The sequence below is a fragment of the Zosterops lateralis genome (assembly GCF_965231275.1).
Source record: "Zosterops lateralis genome assembly, chromosome: 25".
NCBI classification, from domain to species: Eukaryota; Metazoa; Chordata; class Aves; order Passeriformes; family Zosteropidae; genus Zosterops; species Zosterops lateralis.
In genome coordinates this window covers 5,860,735-5,884,554 of record NC_139785.1, presented here as the reverse complement: position 1 = coordinate 5,884,554, position 23,820 = coordinate 5,860,735, and the positions used below count along the sequence as shown (strand labels likewise).

General features: G+C 46.5%; 1 protein-coding gene across 2 annotated transcripts in view; it reads left to right on the top strand.

The window, feature by feature from the left end:
* CDON (cell adhesion associated, oncogene regulated) overlaps nucleotides 1-23,820 on the top strand; it is a 53,236-nt gene that overhangs the window by 13,576 nt on the left and 15,840 nt on the right. Inside the window, exons 2-13 of one of the 2 annotated variants that reach the window (XM_083878224.1) lie at nucleotides 5,273-5,409; nucleotides 7,416-7,688; nucleotides 8,910-9,056; nucleotides 9,324-9,467; nucleotides 10,190-10,486; nucleotides 11,317-11,586; nucleotides 12,503-12,841; nucleotides 16,978-17,270; nucleotides 19,548-19,722; nucleotides 20,771-20,899; nucleotides 22,188-22,394; nucleotides 23,041-23,222. In XM_083878224.1, coding sequence (XP_083734350.1) covers nucleotides 5,334-5,409; nucleotides 7,416-7,688; nucleotides 8,910-9,056; nucleotides 9,324-9,467; nucleotides 10,190-10,486; nucleotides 11,317-11,586; nucleotides 12,503-12,841; nucleotides 16,978-17,270; nucleotides 19,548-19,722; nucleotides 20,771-20,899; nucleotides 22,188-22,394; nucleotides 23,041-23,222 — 2,532 coding nt within the window. In that variant the 5' untranslated portion in view covers nucleotides 5,273-5,333. Of the gene's footprint in view, nucleotides 1-5,034; nucleotides 5,410-7,415; nucleotides 7,689-8,909; nucleotides 9,057-9,323; nucleotides 9,468-10,189; nucleotides 10,487-11,316; nucleotides 11,587-12,502; nucleotides 12,842-16,977; nucleotides 17,271-19,547; nucleotides 19,723-20,770; nucleotides 20,900-22,187; nucleotides 22,395-23,040; nucleotides 23,223-23,820 lie in introns of those variants that run through there. The other variant, XM_083878223.1, reaches the window with a different exon arrangement.

Genomic DNA, 23,820 nt, shown 5'->3' with positions numbered 1-23,820 from the left:
GCTCGAAGTGGCTCATGTGGAGTTGATTATTTCCTTGCTTGTCTGGCCTTTTTGGTGCCATAACTCCAAGTCACTTCCATTTTTTTCCCCTGCTTTTGGCTGACCACAGTGAAAGGAAATGCTTTTGCTGGCGACAGGATCGGTTTGCACGCTTGACTGACTCGATTGAGACCCTGACAGGGGGGGAGGGGGAGGGTAATGAACACTGTAGGTGCTGCATTTGCTTTTTAAAGGTTGATGTTAATGATTGAGTGGTCATTAGGCATTCATAAAAAAAAAAACAACGAGGCTTGGGCCGGCTCCGGTGCCTGTTGGCACGGCGAGCCCCGCGGGTCCTGTCGCATCCCGCGGGGAGCCCGGAGCGCTCCGGTGTCACCTGCGCCACCGCCCGCCTGGCCCGCCCCAAACACCGGGAATAAACCGAGAATACACCGGGGATGTTGGTCCGTGAAGCCTCGGGCAGGCCGCCGCTGCCTCCCGGGCTGGCCAGCCCGCTCCTCCCCAGCCCCGAAAGCTAATGAAGTCTATGTGCCAGCTGTTACACTCATTTTGCCAGACCCCAGGAGGACAGCATGAAGACAGTCAGTGATCAAAGGCTCTGCAGATCACTGAGGAGCCGAGCGGCAGGAATGTCTGATTGCTTTCTCTTGGAATGCCACAGGCTTCAATACCTCCTTTTTTTCTTTCGGTTTTTTTTTTTTTTTTTTTTTTTAAGGTGTCTTGGTGTGAGATTTAATGATCTAACTCAGCTTGCTCACGCTGAAGCCAGAGTATTTTAGTTATTTCAAGGGGATTCATTTGCTCTGTTTTTAGGTGGTTTGAAAATTTGTGGGTTTTGTTGTACTGATAGCAGGTTAAAACAAAAATTTTTCTTGGTAATCCTAATAAATCACCTGGGGAAAAAAAAAAAAAAACCAACATTTTGCTGAGCTTTGGGTGTTAAATCACATAGGGCATTAAAAGTGAGGTGGGATGAATCAATTTTGAGTTGTTGCTGTTTAGGAAAAATGGGAAATCTGTGTATCCAAAGCTGGTGCAGCTGGTGGGCAGTGCCCCCCCAGAGGCTCAGTCACTTTTTCCTTGGGTTTCTCAGCAAAAGCTGAGGTGGAGTGGGCAACCTGAATAACTGCCTCTGTTCCTGAGCATGCTGTTTCCTTCCTCCTCCTCCTCCTCCTGCTCTACCCAACATTTATAGGACCTGGAGCGTTCGGGTGGTGCAGAAACCCTTCCTCATTTAGCTGTTCCTTAGAACAGCTCGCTGAGGGTTGGAGGAGTGTTGGAGTGATGGAGCAGGAGCGCAGTAACAGATTGAGATGGGGTGGTGGCTGTTGGGAAGGGAGGTCCTGGTGTTGTCCTGCCAGCTGGTCTGAGATGGCAGGAAGATGATTCAGGGAGCTAAACCAAAATGGGGATGAGATAATGCTCTTTTCATAGTCACTCTGCCCTCAGCTGCAAGGGTGGAGAGGAGAAGTTCACGGTCCAGTAAATAAGTGGGGCAGGATCTCAGCTGTGTTTGGAAGGACATGGAGCTTGGCACCATGGGAATGCATGGAAAACAGCATTTTGTCATCTTTCAGAGTGTGAAACCTTATTTGGGGGCAAACGTGGGTAGGATTGAGTTAATTTGGAGGTGTGTGTTAAGTTACAGTGCCAGGACCAGACCTGTGGAGCTGCACATTAAAGACCACTGATTTCTGGAGAAACAGTGACAAACATGAAGCTTTGGGAAGAGACAAGAGGGTCACTGCCAGGGCTGCAGAAATCCCAGCTGCTCTGGTGCCTGTGCCTCCCCATGTTGGCTCAGTAGGATGTTACAGTGAGCCCATGGGCTGCTCCCTGGTCTGGGGTGACCCGTGTCCATCCTGGTGAGGTCTCCAGGCCCTGTGACCCTGCCAGTGACCCTGCCAGCACCTTCCTCTGTGCCAGGCTGATGTGACATTCTGGCATTGGGTCAGCCCTGCTCCTGTGCTGGGAAACCACCCTTGGACTGTCCCTTCCCCTCTGTTTGGAGTTAGAGGTGATGGTTGATTTTCTTGCCTGTGCATGTCATTCTGGAGAATGCAGGGCTGAAACTGAGTACTGCCTGTCCCCACAACTCTGTGCCCAGGGGTTCCTTCCATATAAAAGGTCTGTGACAAATGAGGCACACAGCTAGAATTGTGTCATATGCAGAAATATATAATCTTACTAATTACATCCAGGAGTACCAGGCACAGGTTTCTGGGTGCCCCTGTGTGTGCAGCAGGCTTCCAAGGGGCAGGATCCATTGGAATGGTTGGGATGACCCCTCCCCCTGACACAAGTCTGTTATCTTCCTTGTTTCCCTTGATCCAAGAGCAATAACCTACTTAGAGCTGACAAGGAGGTCAAGTGCTGCATGAAGATAACTGGAGGATGACTTTAGGTGAAGAGGTCTGGGTGGAAGTGGGAGAAATGTGGCCTTTGCTGTGCTGTGCCTTTCTGCTGGGCTGGAGAAATGGCCAGTGAAAGGGAAATGTATGTTTTCCTGATCCATGAAAACCACATCTGTCTCTATTCAATCTTAAATATTATTTATGTGAATAACTCCTCTTTTAGTTTAAAATGCTCAGACAGTGACAACTCTTACTTCAAAATAATTTCGACTATTGCATCCACAAGTGATGGAGATACATCCTCCCCATCTAGGAACAGTGAACAATAGGCAGGATTGTTCTGAGCAGAGCTCATCTTGGAGTCTAGGGCACTAAAATGGAACTGCATTTAACCAAGGTGCTCCTCTTTCAGACCTTGACAGCACCCCAGTGACTGGTATTTGCTGTCAAAATGTCCCAAATTTGCTGTCAGAATAACCCCTCAGGGTTATTGAAAAGATGGCAAAGGGAAAGACTCACGTTTTTCCATCCCTAAGGCCTTTTTGAAATACAATATTAAAGAGGCAAAATTTCTCCACAGGATTGCTAAAGACCAAAAAACTATGAACTGTGGTCTTGCCCTCTTTTCTGTATTTAACAAGGGGCTTCTGGAGTGTCACCATCTGCAGGAGAAAAAGAAAAGAAGGGTTTTTGGGTTATATTTCCGACAAGATGTTTCTGCCATCCCTTCAGAAGCAGAGGTTGAGAAGTTTCATTCAGATGCCCGAGTGCTGATGCTGAACAATCCTACTCTAGTTAAAGCCAATATTTTTCCTTTCTTCCCCCCAGTCAAAGAACTTTGGTCTTTGTGGCTTGCTGTGTGTACTCACTGCTTTGCAGTTGATCTTACCACTCCACAAGCCTGCAAAAGCCAAACTGGTAGGTCAGAAGAGGAGTAGCTGTTGACACTGGCAGCGAGGAACATGTAAGGAGAAAGATAAACAGAGGGAAATCAGAGCCTGGATAAAGTAGATCTCCAAAGATAAAGTTTAGTTAAAGATAATGAGCTGGCCTTGTTTAAAAAGACAGCTGCAAAATAACCCAGTAGCTCCATGTGCTGGGGTTAAAGTTGACCCAGAATATACGTTTCATTGCTTTTGATAAATAAATAGTGGAGGGAAGATTTGGCAAAAAGCAACATTGCCCCCAGCCCTCTTCAGCAAAGTGTTTGATGTTAACAAGTTCTCTGGGTGTTTACTTTGTCCTCTGCGCACGCTGGTGGAGCGGCGCTCCTGCCCTTGAACCGAGGGAGAATTCAAATAAACCAACCCCTTCGGCACAGCTGGGCTCTTCTGCCATCTGTGGCTTCCCAAAACAGCCCCGGCTCGCCTTGGGAACCAGCCTGGGCCACAGGATCGCTGGGTCTTCCCCAGCAGCTGAAATAAATTTGCCGGATCAGATAAAACTGCCCAGAAACGGGAGCAGAACTCGACAGCGTTTCTTGCCGCCCCCTTGAGCTGTCAGTGTAACCCCAAGTGCAGTTTGTGGGCAGAACTGACTCTGGGCAAACAGCCCCATAAAACCCAGAGTGATTGTTTAATTATGATTGGAGGCTTTTCCTGATGCTTCATTTGCATATATAATTTACAGTGATGCTGTGATGATAAAATATGGTTATTTTTAAATAAACCGCAGGAATAATTTTGCTGTTGATATCTGGATCCGGCTTCTTGGAAAGCAAATGGCTCTGTGAACACTTAATAAACCAGGACTTGTTCCTAGCAAGCATGTGTATTGCTGCACTTGTTTCTGTGCTCAAGTAAAACTCCCAGTTATTGTGTGTGTGTTGGATATGTGTTTATACACACAGCTGATAGATGAGATGTTTAAAGTCTATGTTGAGTGTTATCAGCAGCACAATTGTATGGCCAGGCTGATAAATGAAGTAACTGTGCTAAATGAGCTCAGATCTTATCCGTCATAGCATTTCACAAGGCCATAGGACATTTACATGAACGACAGATGTGGATTTATTGTTTTCTTGGAGAAACCAGTGTTTGATTGAGACTCAGTGTCAGAAACACCGTTCCTGAGACCTCATGCAAGTTCTGTTGCTGGTTCCATGATTTAGTTCATATTTTGCTGGTTTAACAATTTATTGTGGAATCATTTAGGTTGGTAAAGACCCCTGGGCTCGTATTTAGTTTGTGTTTTGCTGGTTTAATGATGTAGTTTTTATTTTTGATGATGAAAGTGAGAGATCTCACACAGCTGAATGGTCGTTTGTGATACGGCCAAGGAAGGGACTGCTCTCTCTAAAAGCAGCCATGGAGATAAAAGTGGATATAATGGATGCCCCAAAAGGATATAGGAGAAAACACCTTCTTTTTGGGAATATAAATGAGCACAAGACTAATATTGGTGTTTTTTCATTGCTGTGGTTTGCCTGTAAAGCCCAGCAGAAGGAGCCAGCAGATGACAGGTCACAGTGAACAGGTTTAGAGCAACTGAGAGCGGTAGCGGCACTGCAGCAGTAGATTCATAGAAACTTGTAAAACAAGTGCAGCCTGATGATAGATGGTCAAATGATTATTGTTTGCAAACAATATTATCTCCAATAGATAAGCTGTTTACTTTGGACTCCAGCTCCTCTGGGTGGAACGGAGTCTAATTTATCGAGGCAGAGCGGTTCAATGCGGATGCCTCGTGCCCCAGCTGTGGAAAAACTCTTACATTAAGAATAGTACTTGGAACCACAGTGAAGTTCAGCTCTAACTCACTTTTACAGATGGTTTCTATATTGCAAAGAGTATTGGCTGTTTCCTGGTTGTGCTTTTTTTTTTTTTTTTTTTTTTTTAAACCCCAAACACTTTGTTGTAAGAGAGTTAAAAGACGAACTCCTGAAAGTCACAGTAGACATGTGCCTGTTTGTTTTGTAGCTGTTTCCGTGCCTCGTCTTAGTCTGGAGCTTTGGGCTTTCAATTTGGAAAATCTGGCGCTATGCATCCAGCCCCTGGGCGCTTCCAGGCACTGCTTCTCATCACTGCCACCAGCCTGGTCACTGTCACCAGCACAGGTAAGGCCTTAAAACTTGGAGGTTTTGAGGTTGAGCCCAAACTTTGGAACAAACAACGCCGGGGAGTGCATTTCAAAGTGGCCAATTTTAATGGATGTTGTCCATAAGCTGCTTTTAAGGGAGCATGGAGCACTGAAACGCAGCCTTACACTCAGTATATGACTTTGCTTGTGAAAACTTGGCTCAAGACAAGCGCCAGAACATGGAAATAACTGGATTTACTTGGGTTTGTTCCTTGGGATCTCCATGGATTCAGCTGGACGCTGATTCTGCTGCATGCAGTGCATCTTGTGCTCCCAGGGGTCGGGAGGGGTTTGGATTTACAGGGGGAGAGGGGAATCAGCCCTTTGAAATGCGAAAGCTGATGCGTGGCTGCAGTTGGAACAGCTCTGCTATTAAAAAAAAAGAAGAGGGATGGTTTTAATTGACACATCTGCTCTGTGTAGTCAGCTTGTCTTAACGTAACCACACAAAAAAGAAGCTTTTACTACTTTTAGCACTTCATAGCCAATCGTTATGAGCAAATGGGATAAATTTTATTTTTCAAGCAGTCTTAGGAGATAAATTCCAGCTGCAGGGTCACTGCTACCAATTCTGCCTTTTACGCGAAGTGCAGCGTTGGTGTCAGAAGTGAGGGCAGGGGCGAAGATGAAAGTAGCACTGTGATTTCATAGCAATTGGTGGCAAGCAAACTGAAAGGTCAGTGCTTCTTTCTTATCCCTGGAAATTCTAGCTGAACTAATAGGAAAAACAGTTTTCTAATTAAAAGCTAAAAATGGACATCTGGAGTCCTGCGACATGCTTGGATACCATTTTTATGGATTTCATCTTTTTTCGTTAAGTGAAGCCACACTTTAATTTCCAGTTTTATTTTATGTTTATGCAGATAGTTTATGGTTCAGTTAAAAATGTGCAGTTTCTCATCTGAAACTCATAACCAGAGCTGGGATGGACTGACTTGAGAAGAAAAGCATGAACCCAGGGCCCCACCTATAAGAAAACTGTCTCTGACTTGGATGTCATTTAATATCATCTTGACCCGTAGTATCTGGAATTCCTTAGATCCTTTACAAAATAGAAGTTGTTTTTCCCTGCCAATGTGTTTATTTTTAAGTTAGTTTTTTTCTCCTAATTTATATTACTAACTAATTAAATATCACTGGTGTTAATTGCCTTTTGCTTGCTTCCTTCATGCAAAATCTTTAGTGGGGAATTCAATAGAAAACAAATGGAAACACTTCCCAGTGTTTCATTGGCCAGGATAGGAAAAAATCTCTTCCAACAAGCAGGAATTTTCTCCTGGCAAATAAATGGATTCTCATAACCAAGTTCTGTGGAATTGAACCTTTTATTTATTAGCAGCTCTTCCTGTTTCTGTTCATCTTTACTCAGTAAAGATAATGGATGCCCAATTCATCATCCTTGTCCTGATGAAGTCCATGTATTTGGAATTAGCAAGAGCCTTTGCTGTTCGTCCAGCTTTTTTTATCCGGCTATTTTTAATTATTTCTGCAGACTCGGAGACGGTTCTGTGTAAATACCTGGCAGGCTCCTGCCATTTCTAGCATTTTACAAGTCACGTCCGGGCCTGCTTCATATGGGACAGATCAGCTACAGCTGCGTGTTCCTGTGCTCCATCTCTTCAGGTGACGGGTGCTCTTTTCCTCTGGATAAATCCAGTGGGATTGCAATTTTTGCTGGCCCTGGCAAGTGTGATGCCTCTGCCTGGTGCACCCTTGGGGATGTACCTCCCCCTTACTGCACCTACCTCCATTTAATTGTTGTTACCCCTTCTGTGGGGTTTGAATCTTGACGTTTTCCCAGTGTTTGAGAGCGAGCAGGAATCTCTCCTGAGTTCCTTTGCTTGAGTATCACTTGCAACTCAGAGTTTAGAGACCCTTTATATGGTGAGTCTTTCCTTCCAATCAGCACATTGTTAACCTTATCACTTGTCTCCATGCAAAATTCTGGTCTCTAACTCAGTATATGTATATTTTTCCTTTTAGATTTAACTCCCCGTTTTATTTCCGAGCCCTCATCTACTGTCCAGAAGTCTGGTGAGCCCGTCCAACTCCGCTGCTCTGCCGAGCCCTCCACAGCTGGCATTTCCTGGCTGTTTAATGGGGAACCTCTGGACAGCAGGGTGGGAGAAGTGGAAATGCAGCCAGGATCTTTGACAATCGTGTCCCTGAGCCCGGCGAGGTGTGGGCGCTATCAGTGCGTGGCGAGCAGCGCCGTGGGCGCCGTGCGGAGCCGGCCGGCCACCGTGTCCATGGCCAGTAAGTTCACCTGCACTTCTGTGCTTTGCTCCTTTCCAATTCTATAGATCTCAGCTGGCTTGTATGGTTTGTTCTTTGACTTTTAGAAAGCTCCTAGATCAAAATGTTCTCTGGTGGTTTTTTTTCCTCAGCCAGTACAATATGATGGATTATACATTTCTTGCCCTTTTTTTTTTAATTACATCATCTGAGATCTGTCAGGTGATGCAGCTCTGGAACATATTCCCCAGAAAGCTTGTGGATCCCCATCCTTGGAGGTTTTTAAAGCCTTAGCTAGACTAAACCATACCTGATGGATTTAGTGGTGGTGTCAGCCTCATTTCAAGCTGAAGACCTCAAGGGTCTCCTTCAGCAAACACAAATGTTATTCAATGAAATAATACTCATTTCCATGAATTGGCTGGAAAAGACAAGATTTCCAAATGCTTCCCTTCACAAAGGATGTTGAAAGAGCAGCTGAGCTGGCATGCCATTGCAGAAGAGCACTTGAGAGTTGAGGAGAAATCTGTGGGAGTTGTTCCCTGAGAATAAGTGGGAGCTGCAGATTTTCATTTTAATTTGATATGATCAAACCAGTGTTGATGTTCTTCAGGTAGAGACAGTCTTCTCTCCTCTTAGGGACAGCTTCCCTTCTCTTAGTTGCACTGGTTCTGATCAATCTGTGCCTTGACGTTTGATCTGTAAATTACGTGACCTTGAGGGATTTGGAAGAGGAAAGACAATGTGTTCCACATGGAAAGGACAATGCAGTGCTGAGAATGGGAGGACAGTATTCCTGCATGAGCATGATTTGTCTGCCTGGGATCTGTGGGCTGTCTGAATCAGGCCTTTGTCAAGCAGGGTTTGAGTGATTTCTCTGGAAGGGTACCTCATCTATGGAGCATGTCCAAAATCCCCTTGGGAGGAAAATCTCTTATAAGTGTTTTGGTAAAGTACTGACCCATGGCCAGCCCCTCTCAAGAGAGCTCCAAGGGTGGCCAACATAGGAAAACTTCACAGCCTCAAAGAAGTTTGAACATGGAGGGAGTAGAAGGGCAGCTTTCACACTTCCCTCCTCCCTTGAAGGTTTTGGCAGCACACAGGAAGGTGCTGGGAGCTCTCTGCCTGCCTCACAGATGATCAACATAAAACCAACTGTATTCTGAACACAAATACTGAGCTTACTGCCCTTCCCCTCTCCCAGGCCATGGCTGCTCTTACCCTGTTCCCATCTCTCTCCAGGTTTAGCTGACTTTGATCCTTTGGGGCCAGCTGCTGTTGCAGCAGAGGAAGGAGGCACAGCTCTCATCGGGTGCAAGGTGCCAGAGAGTCACCCCAAAGCACAGGTTCGCTTCCAAGTGCGGGGGAAATGGCTGGAACAATCAACAGGTGAGGTGTTTTGTGCAATGTAACTGTCCAACAAAAGCTTGTCTGAAGTTTTTTCTTTGAATGTAAAGGAAAAAAAAATTCTGGAAACTTGCAGAACTTGCAAATCTAAGCTTGCCCTTGGAAATGACTCTCCTTTGCATGGTGATGTCTTTGTGATTGTATGTGTAGTATAAATAGGTATAGCAGGCAAATGAACTTTAAAAATAACAAAAATCTTTTGAAACTTAATCAAATTTAATCCTCTTTTTGCCTTCCCCACTTGTTTAGACAACTACCTAATTCTTCCATCTGGAAACCTGCAAATTTTGAATGTATCTTTAGAAGACAAAGGTTCCTACAAGTGTGCAGTGTACAACCCAGTTACTCACGACCTCAGAGTAGAACTCACTGGACGGAAGCTCACAGTCACACGTGAGTATTCAGTTCAGCTTTCCAGAATTAATACAGTTCAAACAGAATAAATAACATCCCTAAGGTTTTTAGCAAGGGCATATCAGTGCCTCCAACACTGTATTATGTAAGATCTCTCCTGCATTCTTTGCACATTCAGTTCTTATTTCCTCTTACTGTGGAGGAGCAGCGTGACTGCTTTTCAAATCCCAGACAGTCACCTTTGGAAAAGGAATGCTGCTAATACTTCTGTCCCTAAATCTATTTTGGAGCAGAACTTCTTGAGGACAGTGTTAAAACATCGTGCTCAGTCCCCAGTGCAGTGTTTGGCAGAGAATGGCATGGGAGGGTGTGGTTTAAAACCTTCATTGGTTTCTCCTGCAAGGACAAGCTGAGGGAATTGGGATTGTTCAGATTGTTCAACAGAAGGTTTAGGGGTGACCTTATGGTGACCTTCCAGTACCTGAAAGGAGCCTACAAGAAAAATAGAGAGAGAGGGCCTGGAGTGACAGGACAAGGGGGAATGGCACTGACAGAGAGTAAGTTTATATTAGATATTAGGTCCCTGTGAGGGTGGTGAGGCCCTGTGAGGGTCTCTGCCAAGAGAAGCTGTGGCTGTCCCATCCCTGGAAGAGTTCAAGGCCAGGCTGGACAGGGCTTGGAACAACCCAGTCTAGTGGAAGGTGACCAGAAGCCCGAACCATTCTGTGATTATATTTCATGATTAATTTCTATTCCTCCAGGCCCTTCTTCACATGGCCCCCACATCCTCCACCCTCTGGCTCCCCAGAGCCTGGCAGTGCCCCGGCACAGCGCCCTGACCCTGGAGTGTGTGGTCAGTGTGGTCAGTGGGTCAGCTCCAGCCCCCATCCGCTGGGTGAAGGACGGCCGGGATGTGCCGAGGAGAGGCAGGTGGAGGCTGCTGCACTCTCACCTGGTGACGGACCGGCTGGAGCCCTCGGATGCTGGGAATTACTCCTGCGTGGTGGGAAGTGACTCTAGAACAGCTATATATGTTAACTATTCGCTTACTGTGCTTGGTAAGAAGTAAAGACATTTTCACACCCAGGCAGCAAACGTACCCTTCGTTTACCTGCTAGTTTTGGCATGTGCTTCCAAACAGCCTTGCATTCTTTCCCAGCCTTAAGCATGTTAAAATAAAGACTAGGGATCTGTTTATAATGACCATATCCCATCATTTCTCCCAAGTTAAAATCCGTAATTATTTATCTCTTCAAACCATTTGCAGTCTGAAATAATGAAACAGTGAAGGATAACAAACTCCAAGGGAAGAACTGATCCATTTATTTTCCTACAGAGTGCCAGTGTCAGTAGTGTGCCAGGGACCAGCTTTGCTTCTTTTGAGGCTATATGTGAACAAAAATCTGGCAAGGGAAGGTGATATGTTTGGATGAGAAGCTAAACAAAAGCAAAAGAAACATATATTTGGCCTCTTTTGTTTGGCTGCTAGTTGTTCCTCACCTCCCGTTTCCATTGTAGCAGATTTTCCTGGTATTTGAGTTTTTCTGCATTCATGACGGACTTTGTTTGGGTTTTAAAATGTGTGTGTTAAATTTACTTAGAAAACAGGGTGTTGACACACAACATACCTCTTTTTGGGGGATGTCACTAATTAATTGTTTTGAAAATAGAAGTGCTTTATTTACAAGATTAATGCAAACATGTGGCTGTTGAAATAAAAGGGAAAAACCATTCACATAAGCCCACGTGTGTGAAAACCAGCTTCAGGCTGTGCAGTTTGTGGTACTTTCTCAGGCTTGGGATGTGATAAGCCTGTGTAATGTTTCACACAGCAGCTTTTTTCAGGACTTAGCCTAAGTCATTTATGTGGAATCATTTCCCTTTCCAGAACCTGCCTCACTCTCCAGGGGGCTGCAGGACCAAACTGTGGCTGCTGGAGCGAACGTCCATTTCTGGTGTGACGTTGGTGGCAGCCCTGCTCCCACCCTCACCTGGCTGCACAATGCAGCTCCTGTCCAGCCCTCCCCACGACATATCCCCACGGGGCACCACCTGAGGATCTGTGGGGTCACCCCAGAGGACTCTGGCTTGTACCAGTGTGTGGCAGACAATGGGATTGGCTTTGTGCACTCCACAGGGAGACTCCGTGTCCAGCCAGGTAGGAGCACTTGCAGCCCTCAAGAACTCACATTACTCATTTAGACTTTAAGCTTTATTCTGTTGTGGGTTTTTTTTTCCCCTAAGATTATGTATTAATTTGTTTCTGACCACTAATCTTACAAAGAAGGTGATTTCAGCTGGATTTTAAGAGATGTAGGGATTTCTGGGGTAGTGTGGCTACTTGATATTTAAAACCTGGATTATCAGCTGCAATCAAATCAGCTTATGGTTGGATTTGATGCGATTTATTCTTAAATAGAATCAGGATCCTGTTGTGCTGGATGAGCTGGTACTCCTAGTAGTATTGGCTGCTGAGTAGTTAAGCCTGTTCCATAATCAAGTTTACACAACAATCATCAGGTTTGGAGTTAATGCACATTTCCCCTCTATCAGATTGGCAAGATCAGGTACCAGTAGTCTTTTTGATCTCTTTTCTGTCTAAGATACCTTCTCATACCCAGATTTCTGCTGGCACAAGGATGCTGGCAAGGCTGTTGCTGTCCCTGTTCTCTCTCTGTCACATGTAACAGAAGCTTTGAACCTTTTCTGGAGCAGTTATGGTTGGTGTGAGCTGTGCAGAGCCCGGCTGAGCAGAGATTTCGTGGCCTCTGTGTGTGTGGAGTGGACTAAGCCAGTCTTGCCTGCACTGTTTTCCTCACTGACAGTCAAGTCTTTTGGATAATTTAGGGAATTTGAAGTGTAATTTAGAGAATTTAAAATGTAGTTGGAGTGTAGGTTTTTATCAGCCTTCTCTTAGGAGGAGTCTGTGCTGATCTCTTCAGTCTGGAAGGGGAAATAATTGTTAAAATGGTTAGAAAGAGCCACATGTGGTTTTTTAAATTGTATTGACTTGTTCTGGCATTAAGTGTCATATCCCTTAGGTGAATTAATTCTCTGGTTGTATTTCCCCCCAGGCAAAGGCTCTGTCCCTGTCATCATCTCTTCCCCAGCCAACACCACCGTGGTGGCCGGTGGGGACGTGACCCTGTCCTGCACTGCCACCGGCCTGCCCGCTCCTCTGATCCGCTGGTACGACAGCAGAGGCCTCATCATCAGCCACCCCTCCCAAGGGCTTCACCCCAAACCTCAGAGCCCTCCCCCTGCAGGGACAGAGCCCTCCTGCCCCTCGGGGCCCCTCCTGGGCTGGGGCTCCCTGAGCCTGCGCAGCGTCACCCCTGAGCGAGCCGGGGAGATCCGCTGCGAGGCCAGCAACGAGCACGGCTCTGCCCTGGCCACAGCCTTCCTCACAGTCCGTAAGTTGAGCCCTCTTGACTCCCTGGTTGAGGTGAGAAATGCCTCAAAATAAGAAATGGGTGGGTGGGTGGGGTGGAGTGTCGGGAAAGGGAAGCAGAGGAGTCTTAGTTGTCTTCATGGAGCAGTTCCTCCCTCCCACCTCAGGCAAAGGGGGAATGCTGTGTGCATTGCATAGACTGAGCATCTTCTTGTGATAAAAAATGTCCAAGGGTGGTATTTTTTTATCTATTTCTTGAAATTGCTACTAGGAAAAAACAGTACTTATACTAAAGCAAGACAGAGAGCCTTTCCTCACATTGGAATATTATGTGACATTAATATCAGGTTTGAGCTCCCCTAAGTTCCCTTCACAAGAACTGAGATACAGATTTTTAGTTACATGAAGTTATTTAAGTTTCTCAGCTCTTTCAGCACCTTGCCTTAGTTAATTTAGCTGAATGGCAGGGAGATTTCAGGTCAGTGGGAAATATGTGGCCCCATATTTAAAGTTCTTTGGTTAGAGTTTAAAACTCCTGTAAATAACATGAAAAGATGCTTAAAGGTTCACTTAGGGGAAAAAAAGAAAGAAGAAACCTCAAGAAAGTGATCCCATCATGTAGTTTTATAAATCAGTTATTTTTGGACCTTGCTGAGTGGAAACACGAAACTAAATATCATCCCAGAATTCAGCCTGTGTTAAAGAGAAAAATCCCACTGCTTTGCCTCAGAATTTTATGGCAGTGAGTTCAATTTTAATGCTTTGTTTATTAACTTTTATCGGTTTCTAATATGTTGTACTGGCTGCTGATTATGGTGCAGAGGGTGGTTAAGGCATTTGGTTTTGATATAAAAGTCCCTGAGGACTTTCTGGGAGCTGTTAGGGGCTTAGAACAGCTCCCAGCCATGCCAAAGACATGCTCAGACACTCAGCTGTTTAATGAAGAATTCCTGCCAGGTAACACTTCTGAAGCACCTGAATGACTTCAGCTGAAATTCCACCGCATTTCTTTGGTAGGAGGATCAGCTTAAGCACCTCTCAGCCTCAATACCCAGCCCCGTAATTTGCCTTGTCCCAGCACACAGTAAGAGAGCCCATTTGGCTGAAAAATAGATCTTTTTTTTTTTTTTCTTTCCTTCTGCTGGATCTATTCCAGGCTGTGATTCATTGCATGGTCTTACAGCAGGCAAGGACAACTTCAGCTGCCATCATAGTGAGAAACCACCAAAATGTAAAATGATGCCTCTGGATGCTGTACCCACGGCCCTCCCTTTTCTGAGTCTTTTTTAGACAGTTGTGGGGTTGGCCTGCATGGCAGGAGCTTCCCAGAGCTACTGAACACAAGGTTAAATCTCCCAAATAACTTCACCTAATGGAAATGAAGGAGAAAAAAATACACTGCAGGGAGTCTGAGTAGCAGGAGAGGGAGTGAAAAACACAAGGACCATTTAGTCTACACAGGTGGGTGTTTCAGGGACAAATGGGCTGAAGTTGGTCCCAACAAAAACCTTAGAGAAGCTCTGAGAAGTCCTAATGTGAAACATGTGCCAGGTGTGGGTGACCTCACTGGTGTGCCTTGCCCAGGTTTTCAGAGGGTTTTCCCAGCCTGTGCTGAGGTATTTTGGAGAGCTTGCAAAGCAGGGAGGATCTTCTGGCTGTTAAAGAAGCAGGGAAGAAGTGCCTGGGGAATGTGAGCTCTTTGCACAGCAGAGATAAAACCCAGGGCACAGCCAGGGCACGGCAGCCTGTGGCTGTACCCTGGTCAGGAGAACAAGCAAAGGTGCTGTGAAACACAACAGGCTGGGAAAGGTTTCTGCAGGAGGAGAGGCTGAAAAAGTGAGGGCTCTTCCCCTTCAAAATGAGGCAGCTGAAGGGGAGAAACAACAGCAGGCAGAAGAGTAGTGGGTGTTATGGGATGTGTGAGTTGGAGCCAGGCTGGGAGAGTTGGGATAGTTCACCCTGAGGAGGGGTCTGGGGAGATCTTAGACCCCCTTCTCATGCCTAAGAGAGCAGGAGAAGGTTTTTGTACAAGAGCCTGGAGTGACAGGACACAGGGAATGGCTTCCCACTGGCAGAGGGCAGGGCTGGATGGGATACTGGGAAAGAATTGTTCCCTGTGAGGGTGGTAAGGCCCTGGCACAGGGTGCCCAGAGAAGCCGTGGCTGCCCCATCCCTGGGAATGTTTGAGGCCAGGGCTTGGAGCAGCCTGGCCTGGTGGAAGCTCAGTGGGGCATGGAACTGGAGCACCTTTAAGGTCCCTTCCAACTTAAATCATTCTAAGATTCTATGAATACATTCTTTTTAATGCCCAAATTTAGGACATTCAGTCCTTCTCTGGTTGCTGGTGGGATCAGGATTTTGGGTTTATGCAGCCTTTGGCCTGACTCAGCTCAGTGCTGCTGGTGTATCTCAGTGGGATTGGAAAGCTGAGGAAGAAAAATCTCCATGGCTAAGGAGAAAGGGATGGCACTGAGAGCAACAGCCAAAAAAAGTTGCATAATGACACAGCAGCAGAGAGAAGGCCGATGTGCTGGGTTATATGGGTAGTAATTATACCAGAAACTTTGCAAAAAGAGCTTAGATCTGAATTACTTAATGGGAATTGTTACCCGGGGCTTGTTTTCCAAAGCAAAAATACAACAACCCAGCAGTTGTTGACGACTCACTCCCCTCCTGGAGCAATGAACACAGTGCTGGCTGTGGGTCTGCTGTCACCAGCTGAAACCACAACTCATTCTCCACTCCAAGAGTGTGTGTCCCCAGTGCCAGCAGGCGTCAAACCAAACCGTGCCCACCCACATCCTCGGGGTCCACCACAGTGCTCAGGGCCTTCCACCTCCTCCCATTTTTTTCCAATATCACGCCCTTCCCGCTGCTCCACTGACAGCAGAGATACCCTCTCGTTCAGGGGATTGTTCTGGGAGTGTCTGGCATTTTAAGACCATCTGGGCTTTGGGGACATCCTCCCCACGTTGTTGCCTTCTTCCTGTCTCCGAATTTTGTGGCATTGCTAAATAAATGAGAAGAAACAAACAAGGAATGCTTGCCGAGAGCGTGTCTTCAATTTGAAAAGAGAACTTTCCTTCCCAGCTTTTTAAAAAGTGGCCAAAAATAGCAGCCACACTTGCTGCTGGTATTTTAATGGAGGTTTGAAGGAATCTGAGTCAGCCAGGCTAACACTGCCTAGGCTTTACATTACCAAGGAATTTGTTTGTTTTGTAAACCAAGTTCCCTTCATTCCCTTCCCCTTCCAGACCCCGGCACGTAACATAAACCTACACAAATCTGAAAGGACGGACAGGGCTCCGAACATCTGGCTGTCCTGCTGCTGCCGTGTGCAGCCTTGAGGAGCTGTGCTGCTTCCCAAACCTTCTGCCTTTAAATACTGATGTTTTCTTGTCCTGGATAATCTCAGATGTCCAACCTGCCACCCTTTTCCTGCCTGGAATTCTGAAGAGCTCTGCATCAGCCAAACAGGGCTTTTTTTTTTTGTCTTATGTCCTCTTTTAGACTGATACTATATAGATTTCTTTTTCATACCAGCAAAAGTAAATAGGATGGAGGAGGCTGGAGAAGGATTTCTAGAAATGTGTTGGTATTAAGTTGCACATAGATCTTCCTGTAAACTGAGTTTATTCTCAGCATAAATTTTCAAATGAAGTAGTTGAGTTGTACAGCTTTCAAAGCTTCTCTAAATTACAGCTAAAACCTCAGAAACTGGAGTAGGAGAATGTCCTCTTGTGTGCATGCCAGTGCAGGCCATGAAAAGTTCCTTGTACATTGGTGTACAAATTACTCTGTTTGTCTCACAAATTTAGCTATATACTTATTTATTTCTTTTAACATGCATTTCCATGACTTAATTTAGTGGAGATACAGTCAAACTGTGCCTGTAGAGCTTGAGTTTCAGGTTTTCTCTCTTTGCTGCTGTGAAAAAAACACCAAACCAAATAAAACAAACCGAACCCCACTGCTGTGCCCTGAAAAAACACCCAAGCCACAGCTTGGCACCAGGCTCAGATCTGTGTGGACACCTCTGGACCTGGCGTTTTGCAGCAGGGCTTGTTTGGAAATGTCACTCTGAAATGATTTAGCGTCCCCTCGGCGTGGGGTGAACGTACGTCATCGTGGGGATGTAACCAGACCCTCCCTTTGCAGTTCCTTCAGCAACTGGCACGAGAGCAGGAGAAACAGCTCCTCTGGAGCTGGCCCAGAGCGACGAGAGTGGCGCTGATTTTGGTGCAGAAACGGCGTTTTCGAGCTCACCTCCAACAAAATCTCCCCTGGATGTGGCTGCGATGGACAAAGTGTCGAGCGCGGCCGCCCCGCCCGAGGCCCCCATCATCCTGAGCCCCCCACAGACACCAAAGCCGGACACCTACAGCCTGGTGTGGAGGCCTGGCCGCGCTGGGGGCCTGCCCATCAACGCCTACTTTGTCAAATACCGCAAGGTACTGTCCCCAACTGGCCATCCCCAGCCATCAGGGCCATCCCCAGCCATCCCCAGCCATCCTTACCCATTCTCAGCCCTCCCCAGTCATTCCCAGCCATCCCAGTCATTTCCAGCCATCCTCAGCCATCCCCAGCCATCCCAGCCATCCCAGCCATCCTCAACCATCCCCAGCCATCCTTACCCATTCTCAGCCCTCCCCAGTCATTCCCAGCCATCCCAGTCATTCCCAGCCATCCTCAACCATCCCCAGCCATCCTTACCCATTCTCAGCCATCCCCAGCCCTTGGGCAGGGACGTGGCACAGACCCATTGTGGTTCTGTTGGGTTTCCCAAGGAACCAGCAGTGCTGGTATTAACCAGGACATGGGTCCAGGCCAGGCAGAACACAGCAGGTAGTTCTTCCTGTGCCCGCACAGCTTGTTTGAAGGATGGCTGACATTGTCACTAATGCACTGCTCTGTCTAGTTTTAAGTGAGATTTATCCAGGCTTTTCTGTCTTTTACAGTGTCATTATGGAGAATGGGGCTCCAGGGCGTGTTGTGTGCAGAGTCAGTGGGGTTAAAAATGCATTTAAACGTGAGCCAGCTTGAATCTGTGAGTGAGAGCAGAAGGGAAGCTGAGTTTTACCTTAGTACATCACCGAGTTTGCTGCTCTTGGTCTCAAAGGGAATCAGTTAAACTGAGGTTATCAAATATGAAAGTGAACTGAAATTTGTGGGGCAGTACCTAGTATGGCATTAAAAATGGTGTGTTAACACAGAGCTCTTTTCCTTAACATCACATGGTGGGATTCCTGGGGTCTCTTGTGCAGAGCTGGACTCTGTGATCCTTGTGGGCCACTTTCAGCTCAGGAGGTTCTGTGATTCTAAGATCAGAACCAAGCAATGCCTGCATCTGTTCTTCCAAGCAAACCAGTTTTCTGCGTGGCAAAGCCGTTTGATTTATTTTTCATAAGCTTTTTAATCCTCTACATCCTGATCTTGTCTTAGCCTGGAGGGAAAGCTTAGATTTTTGACCTGTTGGTTCCTGAAAACCAAGTGCCAGAGTTTGTTGGTGATAATTTCTCATCCCAAGGCGGTTGGTTCACATAAGCCTTGGAAGCTCTGAATGCTTTTTTGACCTTTTTGATGCTCTCCCTTCTCTCACACCAATCCTTTCCACATTAAATGTGCTCAATCATGCATTTCTCAGCATTGAATTTATCCTGGTTTTTAGGGTGGTGCTCTCTTTATGTCATTAAATTATTTTATTGATTTCCCTCTTTTAAGAGAAGAAAAAAAAAAACGCTGGGGGAATAAAAGCCTTGGAGTGGTTGCTGTGGAAGAAAATAGTTGAACAAAGACCTCTGGCATAACCTTTGATAATCCACAGCGTTTAGATCTGCCTCCAATGTTTTATTAAAGTCTTACATTGTTTAGTAGTTTATTTTTGGTGGAATCTTTGTCTTTTCCTTTGGGATTTGGGGTAATGTTTTCCTGCAAAGGTCAAGCATTAAGAGACTATCCAGAATGTCTTTCTTTTCTTTAACAGAGCTGGTGGTTTCACTGTTAAGTTTAAAAGTGTTTCTGTTTAAAAAAAAAAGGAAACATGCAGTGATAAACCCAAATCTTTGGTCTCCCCGCCAACTTTTTTCCCATCTTTAAGGAGTAACTAAAACATGATTTTTGTTGCCCATTTTAGCCAATAAATATTTTAAAATGCTGAAGTACAGGGAAAGCTGGGCTAGTACAGGGAAAGTCTCCTTCCCATTGGGGTATTGGGTCCAGCTCTTCAGTAGCACACAGCTGAAGGCTTGAAAATCATTTGGGCTCTTTTAGTTTTAGGTACAAGTGAAAATGAAAAAAAAAAAGACAATCAAAGCCAACTGTGTGTATGGGCATGGAGAGGGAAAATAATTTTATCCAAGGAGTGCTGTGAAAGTGGGTGCAAAGCTGCTGATTTGTGGTAGAAGTGAGCAGTCCCGGGTTCCAAGCATGCTGTGCTGATGGTTTCTCCTTTGTGCACAGCTGGAGACACACCATAGGTAAATGTAGGAGAACATGAGGAGTTCAGTGAGGAGCAGAGGTGCTTTGGGAGGCGATGCAGGGTGTGAGCAGTCCCTGTCCTCGAGCACACTGTGCTGACTGTCTCTCCCTTGTGCACAGCTGGAGACACACCACAGATAAATATAGAACAGGAGTTTTGGCAAGGGACAGAGGTGCTCTGGTTCATGATCAGGGTGTAGCAATCCCTGTCTCTGACCATGCCATGCTGACAGTCTCTCCCCCGTGCACAGCTGGAGGACGGCGTGAGCGCGGCAGGCGGCTGGCACACGGTGCGGGTGCCCGGCAGCGAGAACGAGCTGCGCCTCACCGAGCTGGAGCCCTCCAGCCTCTACGAAGTGCTGATGGTGGCCAGGAGCGCCGCGGGCGAGGGCCAACCGGCCATGCTGACCTTCCGCACCAGCAAGGGTAGGTGCAGCACAATGTGCCCCCTGTCCTGCCCTTCCAGAGACATTTATTTAATGACATCAGGCCTTTAATGGCATCTGCTAAGCCATATGTGAAATATTCTGCAATTTATTTGCTAGAGAACGGCCTCTAATAGCTAAAATTGCTGTAGGGCAAACTTCCCTGAGCGTGAGGCTGTTGAAGGTAAGTAGAAGCTATTAAAACCTTGATAATATTATTTTTGGGGTGATTGTTAAGATTTGTACTGTGAGGTTTCTCTTGCTTAAAGGAGCAAAGTTGGGAGCACCCTGTCCTTGTTGAGGTTTCTAATCACAAAAGAAACTCTGCACCACTGAGTTTTCATGTATCAGCAAATCTGTTCCTGGTTTGCTTTGCAGACACCTCAGTGACAATCTCTGCTGACCACAAGCCAGCTGTTCTGATAGTTTTGTGCAGACAGCAACAAGCACAACATTCCTAATCACAGCGTTTTTTCTTTCAAGCTTGGACGCTGCTGCCTGTGCTCTTTAGCACACAAACAAGTAGATTTTTTTCGTACTACTGTCTAAGAATGGCTTTTAAGTGACAGAGGGCAGGATTAGAGGGGGTATTTGGAATAAATCCTTCCCTGTGAGAGTGGTGAGGCCATGGCACAGGGTGCCCAGAGAAGCTGTGGTTGCCCCCTCCCTAGAAGTGTCCAAGACCAGGTTGGATGGGGCTTGGAGCAGCCTGGGATAGTGGAAGCTGTGGATTTTGGGTTTTAATTTCTCCACTTGGTGATGTTGTGATGAGCAGGCTCGGCAGCACAGGCAGGAGCTGGTGGCATCACCACTAAGCACTGTGGGTGTCAGTACTGCAGATGGACAGTCACTCACCCACAGCCAAGTGCCTGGGTGGGAAATCTCTCCTGCTCTCCCAGAGAAACTCCCTGATTGCTATCCTGATTATTCAGCTTGGGATTTGAAGCCAGGGCAGCACGGCAGCGAGTGACCTTGTAGAGTGAGCATTGACAAACAGCATTTCCTTATGCAGGCCCTACACTGATGTAATGTCTGTCAAATCTTCTTAGAAAGAACATCATCTACAAAAAACACTCAGGCTCCGTCTCCACCCGTGGGAATCCCCAAACATCCCATTGTTCCTGAAGGCACAAATAATTTTGGTGTCGTCCTTCCAGACCCGTCTCGTCACAGTGGAGGTAAGAGTGTGGATGCGATAAAGACACTAAAAGTTGTGTTGCAAAGAGCTGCATCTGAGTTACCTGTTTATTACTGCTCCAGGTGCTTGTATTGCCTCCTCTATTTCTTGTTTATTCTGTTTATTTACTCTGTTACATAGGATATTTCCAAGGATGCTGCTGCCTGCATGTGTGGCTCTCAAAAATCAAGAGAATTTTTGCTTAAAACCCATGTTCTTGCTGCTCATTTTTAAACCTGTGGTTTCTTTTTGCTCAATACTCTTTCCTTCCACTGAGAAAGAGCCAGAGGAAGAGGAAGTGGGAAATGGCTGTGTCAGAGCTTTAAGTTCTCAAAGTGTGTGATATCTGTTCTGAATGTTTTCCTGCAGCTTCCCAGGGACAGGTTTATTTCTGCTGGTGAGGAGATATAAGCACTTCCCAGTAGATGTGATGTTTGGCCTGGTTTCCTGTGAAAAGAGCACGTTTATACTCCTTGTTCTCATCCCCCCTTCCCCAGCCTTTGAGCTCCTTGACCTGGTTCAGGCAGATTTACTCAGAGGCTGAGATCTCAAAGGTATCTAAAATTTGGGGTAAAGCCAAAGGTGAGTGGAGAGGTTTAATAACACAGGAAAGGAGCTGAGCTTGTGGCAGCACTGAATGTCAGAGGAGCCACACAAGGGCCTTACTTGTGCCTGCCTGCAAATGCTCAGCTGCTTCATGCCCCAGAGCTGCCAGCCTGCTGCTCCTTGCTCCTCTCCTCAGCACCAGCTCCATGCTCATGAGTCCAGGCTGGTTTAGTAAAGCCTCACAGCTCTTACAACCAGATTTACTAACACCCCTCTTTCCCTTCTCTCTGTCCCACTGCTGCCTGTAACTTCAGTGAGTTCTGTAAGTACATCCTGGTGCATGTTTTGTTCTCTGTTTCTTCTCATTTCTCCAGTACCCGTTAATGCAGATGGGCTGAAGTTTCATTGGGTCTGGGGGGAATTTTGGGGACTTGAAAATAATAACCATACTTTTCCTGTTCACTTAGTGTATGTGTCTGTTTTCATGTAGAAGTGGTTGGAGTAGTTCAATGCCATATAATTTTTTAATATTATATTGATAAGATAATCAATTCCTCTGTTGTCTGCTCATCATTCATCCTTTTCAGCAGAGTAAGGGCAGTGGTGATTTCAGGAGGATTTAAGATTCTCCTTGTTAATATGCGAAATCCAACATAATCATAAGCTATGACTCCAATCTGTTGTTAGTGAAAATTAAATTTCAGCAGCCTCTAATCCTCTCGTAACCAAATTTCCCCTTTCAGTCCCAGAAGCCCCTGACCGACCCACGATATCCACGGCATCGGAATCGTCCGTGTACGTCACGTGGATCCCCCGCGCCAACGGGGGCTCCCCCATCACCGCCTTCAAAGTGGAGTACAAACGTCTGGGCCGCAACAGCGACTGGCTCGTGGCAGCTGGCAACATCTCTCCCTCCAAGCTCTCCGTGGAAGTTCGGAATTTGGAGCCAGGTATTAGAAATGATCTTTCGTTACTGCAGGTCTTTGGGTTTTTTTCATTGTAATTTCTGCTTGGATTGACCCGTTTCTGCTCGATTAGGTTTGGGGTTTGTGTATGGCCTCGGAGCTCGTTACGTGAATTCAAGTTGATTTCTGGCTTTCCAAGTGGAAAAAAAAACCCACCATAATTTAATGCTTGTTCGTGTGGAGAGGAAGGTTGTGTATCACTGCTATTTTTAACTTAATTGTCCTTCTAGTGAACACTCAGAATGTGGAGAAAAATGCATTAGTGGAAAAATGTCTGTCCTGACTTCTTCCAGTGTCCAACCCTGAAAACTCAGACAAAAAGCACAAGAGAAGATGGAGTAGATAGTGATAGGGATCCTTTGAAGCATCTTCTCATGCCCACCAGTTTAGGGACTTCCTGAGCTGATGGAGGTGTCTCCATCTGTGTGCACAATAGCCTTTGAATTTTCCTTGAGTGACTTCTAGAAGCTGTTTATATCTCCCCATCAATCTGCGGCAAGCACTCCTCTCCTTCTCTAACTGCATGTTCTGCAAGGACTACTTCCTAATCTGTTTAGTCTCTCCTCGAATCCTCTTTCCAGCATTTGTTTTTGCTACAAAGGCTTCTTTCTTTCCCTCTTTCCCTTAAAAGGAGAAATGTATAGGTTCCGAGTGATCGCGGTGAACAACTACGGGGAGAGCCCGCGGAGCGCGGCCTCGCGGCCCTACCAGGTGGCCGGATTCACCGGGCGCTTCTCCAGCCGGCCCATCGCCGGCCCGCACATCGCCTACACCGAGGCCATCAGCGACACCCAGATCATGCTCAAGTGGACGGTGGGTAAAACGCTCCCCTCCTCTTCCCGCAGCTGGTACTGCAGAGTTTGAGGGTTTAAGAGCTGTTTGCGGAGTGGTTGAGTGCGGGTTTTCCTCCCGCCGAGACTTGGAGGTGATCCGTGTTCCTGAGGCACTTCATGTCTGTATGGTAGAACTGGGGGAGTTAATGGGAGATGTGCCTCTCGAGCCCTTTGCCCCCATTTGCAGACCCTTTTTCCTGCTCAGAGGCAGCCCTGTCAGTTGTCTGTTGCCTTTTGCACCATCTCCCAGCCTCCCTCCACCTCACTCCCCTTCCAGCTCCCCGGGGACCCCACACACCCCTGCTCGGGTTACGCCAGATGTGCCCAACTGGCAGCTCCAGTGAGCGCCTGCAGCCTCTCCAGTCCACCTGCTCTGGCACAGACATATCAGAGGCACCAGTGGGCTTAACTCTGTCCCAAGCCCTGTTCATGCCATGAGTTGTGAGTAAGTTGGCTCTGTTTCCTGCAATTCCTGCTGCTTTTGTCAATCCAGGCTGGGGTGGCTGGAACGTGTTTCAAACCCTCCGTCTTGCCTCACATCCAGTGGAGGTTTCATGTTAGAGAAACATTTTCCTTTC